The sequence below is a fragment of the Alosa alosa genome, chromosome 21 (assembly GCF_017589495.1).
Source record: "Alosa alosa isolate M-15738 ecotype Scorff River chromosome 21, AALO_Geno_1.1, whole genome shotgun sequence".
NCBI lineage: Eukaryota > Metazoa > Chordata > Actinopteri > Clupeiformes > Clupeidae > Alosa > Alosa alosa.
The window spans coordinates 29980995-29988060 of record NC_063209.1 but is presented as its reverse complement, the minus strand read 5'-3'; the positions used below and the strand labels follow the sequence as shown (position 1 = coordinate 29988060).

The 7066-nt window shown below is 51.3% G+C and overlaps 1 protein-coding gene across 1 annotated transcript; it reads right to left on the bottom strand.

Moving 5' to 3' along the window:
* Positions 1 to 1329: 1329 nt before the first annotated feature.
* On the bottom strand, positions 1330 to 5902 carry LOC125286159. Its single transcript, XM_048230924.1, has 7 exons — positions 4229 to 5902; positions 3834 to 4131; positions 3711 to 3798; positions 3098 to 3566; positions 2841 to 2972; positions 2098 to 2212; positions 1330 to 1880 (listed from the first exon to the last, which is right to left on the bottom strand). The coding sequence occupies exons 1-6, from the start codon at positions 4252 to 4254 to the stop codon at positions 2206 to 2208; spliced, it is 1020 nt and encodes a 339-aa protein (XP_048086881.1). The 5' UTR covers positions 4255 to 5902; the 3' UTR covers positions 1330 to 1880; positions 2098 to 2205.
* Positions 5903 to 7066: the final 1164 nt, after the last annotated feature.

Here is a 7066-nt window from a genome sequence, read left to right as displayed (position 1 = left end):
TATCTTTGGTTCTGCTGCCCTAGGGAAGGAGAAGAGGGATACACCCCTCGAGTGAGAGGAGATGACTTGCCCACTTTTAGCGACTATTTAAGGGAAGAAAAGGAGGATGGCAACCAGGGTAATGACACCCTTGGAGGAGGTTGTAAAGGAAAACGCTGAAAAGAACATAAAAGGCATCAACCATAAATGGTTCTTGAGATACAAAGGAGATCACACATCATGGCCAGTTGATAATGGCTGTCATGTTATGGACGAAACCTACTAGCTGTTAGCCAATCAGAGTCAAGCAGCTTAGCTCGTTGAATATTAATGAGAACTGGCGCGAATCGAGCTTCATACAGGCTTTCAATATCACACTAGAATGGCTTGAAACAAGGTAACCAAGGCATGTTTTCCACAAAAAATGTTACAGAGTCCATGGTAGAACTTCAGACATTACCACAAAGTAATGAAATACGTGTGGCAGGGCATCTTTAAAACTATTGAATCCGCCCAGAGCCACTCTGGATTTGCCATAACCAATCGCTAACGTTTGGCCGTGACGTGTGAGCACAATAACTTAATTTAGTCCATTTTACCGAAGTGACTGGTTTCGCCTTGCAGGGTCACATATTTCCAGGCTTCAACCAGACAGCTGAATTAAAGAGGTAGAGTTGTAATAAAATTAGTAGGCCTAAGCTATAGGCTAATCTACAGAAAGTGTGCTGTCATAAATATCAGACATTCAGTAAAATCTTCTAATATCAGGATAGAAAATAATACAGATATATTAAATTGTAATTCTCTGGTGTTAAGGTAGGCTATTAAAATGTTATTTAATAAAATGTCTAGCGTCTAGAATAATGTCTAGAATCCCAGGGCATAGGCGTGCTGTATATTAAAGTTGCTGTAGTTAAAAAGCTCGTAGTTGGATTTCAGGAGTGGGCAGGCAGTCCACCGCGAGGTGTGCCTCCGTCTGTCGTACCCCTGCCTCCTGGTGCTCCCTGGATGCCCTATGCTGGGTGTCCGACGGGGCCACAGCTAGGAATAATGGAATAGGACTCCCGTTCTATTTTGTGGGTTTTCGGAACCAGGGCCATGATTAAAAGGGACGTCCGGGCCTTGGTATTGCGCCGCTAGAGGTGACGCTAGAGGTTCTTGGACCTGCGCAAGACGGACGAAAGCGAAAGCATTTGCCAAGAATGTTTTCATTAATCAAGAACGAAAGTTGGAGGTTCGAAGACGATCAGATACCGTCGTAGTTCCGACCGTAAACGATGCCGACCCTATTAGAAAGAGGTCGGACACAAGCTAATACTTTTTACAACAAACTTTAATAACGTGATAATAACAAACAATGAAATTAAAGCATTAACTCATAAACAAAAAACTGGACTGCCTCCTGCCTCCTTCCTGTCCTTTTCCAGGATGATGGTGTCATCAGTAGGCAGGGTAGGTTTAAATTTCCTCCACCTTTTTTTTCTCAGGAGATGTACTCGCAAATTTCTCCTGTTGACAACTTGACTACAGTGTGGACACATTACTGTTTCTCTGTTCTTGCGAATGAGAGGAGGTGGAGGCGGTGGAACTGCGGAGGCTGGAGACTGTGTGATGGTGGCGGCTGGTGCAGGACCTGGAGACTGTGTGATGGTGGCGGCTGGTGCAGAGGCTGGAGACTGTGTGATGGTGGCGGCTGGTGCAGGACCTGGAGACTGTGTGATGGTGGCGGCTGGTGCAGGACCTGGAGACTGTGATGGTGGCGGCTGGTGCACGGGGTGGTGATTGGTGACTGTTAATATGCAGTAGAAACTGGTCCTTTCATATGATTGTGGCATTGCACTGAATGCAGTGAAAATGGGCAGACGTCCGGCAAGCCCGGCTACATTTACAGATGAAAACCCCTGTAAAACATGAATGTCTTCAGGAAATCTAATAATCATAGAATGTAATGGATGTACCACCTAGACCTATATGTAAGGGCATCGACTGCCTACGTCTTATTAAACAAATAATTAAACAAAATAAATCAACAATGTGTCAATAATTATCCTTTATATGCATCTGGGACTGATGCTCAACATCAAGCATACAAATATTATCCATCACAACAAACCCTACCTTTGAATCGCACAGCAAGCTGCATGTGGTTATCCAGGTGAAGTCTCATCTTATACAAGACATTGGTGGTGTAACTGCAATATGGACATTTATACTCCTCTGTCAGCTCTAGCCACTAAAAAGAAATAAGCAGAGAAATTAGGCCAATTGCAAAAACTCTTCAGATTGACGTGGAATTGATGGGCTCATTACTATTCATGAGCTCGCCCAGTTGAGACCTTGCCGTAGGCCTATGCAAGGATGGCTGAATGTCAACGGACTTGTGCACTATGCACAAATAGAACTTCAACAATGCATTTTGCCCAAGAACCCAGACTTGAGGATCAAATGGCTTCAGTTTATTTTTTGGAACAATGCCACAGGCTTTGCAAAAAGGTTGCTGTTGAAGCCTGGAGCAGGCTACCAGTGCCTGTAAGTAAAACGTAATTGTCAACTCAAGGAAGTGCTATGTTATTCAGGTTTAATGAACACGCTAGCCTAGCAGGTTTTATTTATGCACATTTGGACAATGCTAGCACTCGCTAGCCAAGCTAAGTTCATGCCATGAAGCTAACATTAGTTGATAATAATAGTTGCTCTCCCCCTAAACAGCTGGCTCCTCCTCCTCTGCTGGCTCCTCCTCTGCTGCTGCCTCCTTAGTGAAATGGACACACAGATGACAACACACAGAGAAAAGAGGGTTATTCTGGTACTCGGTGCTGCACTACATTACTCTACATCAGTAACTTTCCAGCTTCACTCACCGCAGCCCGAGGGCCTTCCGCCTCCCCTGTCCAGCCATCAGGGGAGGCAAAGATGGGGGCCCGGTGGCCCGCCTGAGATGCAAGGATTGCAGCCTCCCCCACCGCCGGGCACTCGCCAGTGCCCGAGTCAGCCTTTCAAAGAGTAAAACTAGTAATCTCATTACACTTTTCACATTTGCGATAGGGGTTTCCCCAACATTTCCCAACAGGCCAGAACTGCATTGAATTAACAAATATAACAATTAAAATGTACTCACGTCGCCACTTTGGCCCGGACACTGCGGACCTCTTGGCTAAGAGCCCAGGTCTCTTCGCCAACATCCTCCTCCTCCCCCGGTGCCTCCTGTTGGGGTTGGGGTGCCTCCCCCACCTGGCCTTCCTCCTGGGCGAGGTCCAGCGCTGTGGCCATTGGCACAGACGGGTTGGTGGCCCTCAGATCTGCCAGCAGTCTGAGGGATTTCCTCTCCTTGGCCGACTTCAAAAGTCGCGCACGCTGCGCAGGGGTCAGCTCTGAGTGGCCCTTTAAGTGCTTGTCCAGCTGTGAGCTGTGGTATGCACAGCCCACAGCTGGACAAGGGTCACTCCTTATTGGCGTCCTCCCTGACGCCAAGTTTAGCAGAATCGCCCGCTCCTCTGTGTTTATCACCAAATGCCGTGTGACCAAGTGATAGGACATGGCCGTGTAGACGCGGCCACACACTGAACACTCATTCATTGTCGTCATGACTGAAAATAGACAAGAAATTCATTACAAAAATAGCATTGTTAGCATTTTAGGTACCAGATTAGCATTGCTAGCATTGTTACTGCCGTGCATCTCCAGGCCTTTGCAAAGGATACCTGAATATGTTAAGAAAGAGTGAATGTTACCTAGGACTCCTGGGCGGTGGCCGTAGAGCGCGACCACAAAGGCCACGAGGTAACCGTAAAAACGGTTGCGGTTCGGGGTTGTGGGGTCCTTCTCACACACACACATCACTTTGTCTGGAATACCTGCACGGCTGACAGGCGGCTGTGTCTCGCCACCTCCCGGCAGCGCAACATGTTTTTTGCAAAGATGATCCTGTCCATCTTTGCCGCCTTGACCTCCACCTGCCTCAGGACCACCTTCTTTCTGAGGTCCGCCAACACCTTCTTCAGAGTACGCCGCATCGCCACCACCTGCACGGCTGACAGGCGGCTGTGTCTCGGCGGCGTCTCCGAGAAGTACTGGAGGAACTGGGCGGCGTTGCGTAGGTAAAAATCTGCTGTGGTCACAGCCCGGTTGGACGCCTCCACGTGGGCCGCCCATCTGCAGAAGCCCACGCATGAATTTACTTGCTGTTCACGTCAGGCTTGTGTACTACACTACCCATTTACAAACAATAGATTAGAAAGGCTGCACTTACTCCTGAATTTTTTGGTGGTCATCCATGAACCGCCATGACCACAGGTCGGTTTTCCCTTCCGACAAATAAAATAAAAATGAGCGCACCCTCAACGCCTTGGAGAGGACCGTTTCATAGGGCCGCACCCTCAACGCCTTGGAGAGGACCGTTTCATAGGGCCTCACTCTTGACGCCTTGGAGAGGGCCTCACTCTTGACGCCTTGGAGAGGACCGTTTCATAGGGCCTCACTCTTGACGCCTTGGAGAGGGCCGTCTCATAGGGCCGCACCCTCAACGCCTTGGAGAGGGCCGTTTCATAGGGCCTCACTCTTGACGCCTTGGAGAGGGCCGTTTCATAGGTGTGTGTGTCTGTGTCACAATGAATTGTATGCGTTCAAATGCCTTTTGTGAAGATAACTTCTTGAGGCAATCTGATGAAAAATGCCCTATTTATTGTACAGGGAATGTGTAAATCGGTCATTTTGGACCGGAACAGTATTAGAAGGTTAATCTTACCAATAGACTGAGGGAACTTGATGCCCCTCAGGCTCGAAGAGCGCCCCTTTCCGGCCAAATGCCCCGCCAGCCCTTGTTGCCCAGATGTTGATGGGCAGTTGGCGGGAGTTACCAGCACGGATGGTACCTGCAGCTGGTCCTCTCGTCGAAACTTTGGCCCAGTAAGTCTGGACCTCTCGGCGAAAGGCCAAGTTCTCCCCTGCCTCCTCCTCCCGTTGGAAATGGCGTGCCTCCCCCGCCTGGTCTTCCTCCTAGGAGAGGTCCAGAGCTGTGGCCATCGGCACAGATGGGTTGGTGGCCCTAAGCTCCGCCAGCAGGCCGAGGGCTTTCTTTAGTTTGGCCGCCTTTAAAAGGTCCGCCCGCTGCGCAGGGGTCAGCTCTCGGTGTCCCTCTATATGCTTGTCCAGCCGTGAGCTGTGGTAAGCACAACCCACAGCTGGACAAGGCTTACGCCGTATTGGCGTCCTCCCTAATCTATCTAATCTAATCTAATCTAAATAATTAAAATCTCTGTCTGGCCCCTCGGGCTCTGCAGGGTTCTCTGTCTGGCCCCTCGGGTTCTCTGTCTGGCCCCTCGTGCTCTGCAGGGTTCTCTGTCTGGCACCTCGTGCTCTGCAGCTCCAGCACCCCTCGGGCTCTGCAGGGTTCTCTGTCTGGCCCCTAGGACTCTGCAGGGTTCTCTGTCTGGCACCTCGTGCTCTGCAGGGTTCTCTGTTTGGCCCCTAGGACTCTGCAGGGTTCCCTGACTGGCACCTCGTGCTCTGCAGCTCCATCAGGCCCCTCGCGCTCAGTGGGACTCTGTCTGGCACCTCGTGCTCTGCAGCTCCATCAGGCCCCTCGCGCTCAGTGGGACTCTGTCTGGCACCTCGTGCTCTGCAGCTCCAGCACCCCTTGGCCTCAGTGGGTCGAAGATCGCCCCTTTCCCGCCAAATACCGCCAGCCTTGTTGCCCAAAAATGAGCGCACCCTCAACGCCTTGGAGAGGGCCGTTTCATAGGGCCGCACCCTCAACGCCTTGGAGAGGGCCGTTTCATAGGGCCTCCCCATCATGGCCCCCCAGCGTGGTACTGCTGGTACCCAGATAGATACTCTTCTGTGAATATACATAAAAAAATCAGGTGACTATCATGTCATGTCACATTGAATGAGAGTGTAACATGTGTGGGTTTGTGTGTGTGTGTGAGAGAGAGAGTGGGCGTACATGTGAGTGTGTATATATCTGTGTGTCTGTGTCAGTTGTATGCGCTCAAATGCCTTTTGTGAAGATAAGGTCTTCAGGCAATCTAATAAAAAATGCCATATTTATTGTATGGGGAATGTGTAAATTGGTCATTTTTGACCGGAACAGTGTTAGAAGGTTAATCTTACCAATACACTGAGGGAATTTAATCCCCCTCAGGCTCGAAGATTGCCCCTTTCCCGCCAAATACCGCCAGCCTTGTTATCTATCTATCTATCCAAATGGCGCCAGCCTTGTTATCTATCTATCTAAATGCCGCCAGCCTTGTTATCTATCTATCTATCCAAATGCCGCCATCTAAATGCCGCCAGCCTTGTTATCTATCTATCTAAATGCCGCCAGCCTTGTTGCCCAGATATTGGAGGGAGACACCAGCGCGTAGGTACCTGCAGCTGCTCCTCCCCCCCAACTGGCTCCTCCCCCTCAGCAGCTGATCCTCCCCCCCAACTGGCTCCTCCCCCTCAGCAGCGGCTCCTCCCCCCCAAGTGGCTCCTCCCCCTCAGCAGCTGCTCCTCCCCCCCAACTGGCTCCTCCCCCTCCAGTGGCTCCTTTCCCACAGCAGCTGGCGCCTCCTCCTCTGCTGACTCCTCCCCTTCAGCACTTGGCTCCTCCCCCTCCAATGGCTCCTTTCCCACAGCAGCTGGCGCCTCCTCTGCTGCTGACTCCTCCCCCTCAACAACTGGCTCCTCCTCGGCTGATGGCTCCTCCTCTGCCAAGGTCTCTTCGCCAACATCCTCCTCCTCCCCCGGTGCCTCCTGTTGGGGTTGGGGTGCCTCCCCCACCTGGCCTTCCTCCAAGGGGACATCAAGAGCTGTGGCCATTGCAACAGCAGGGTTGGAGGCCCTCAGCTCCGCCAGCAGGCTGAGGGCTTTCCTCTCCTTGGCCGCCTTTAACAGGTCCGCCCGCTGTGCAGGGGTCAGCTCTCTGTGTCCCTCTATATGCTTGTCCAGCCGTGACCTCTCGTATTGGCAGCCCACGGCTGGACAAGGCTCCCTCCTGATGTTGAGGAGAATGCCTCGCTCTTGGGGCGCGGACGCTGCGAACCTCTTGGCGAAGAGCCAAGTTCTCATCATCAACGTCATCCTCCTCCCCCTCCCCCAGTGG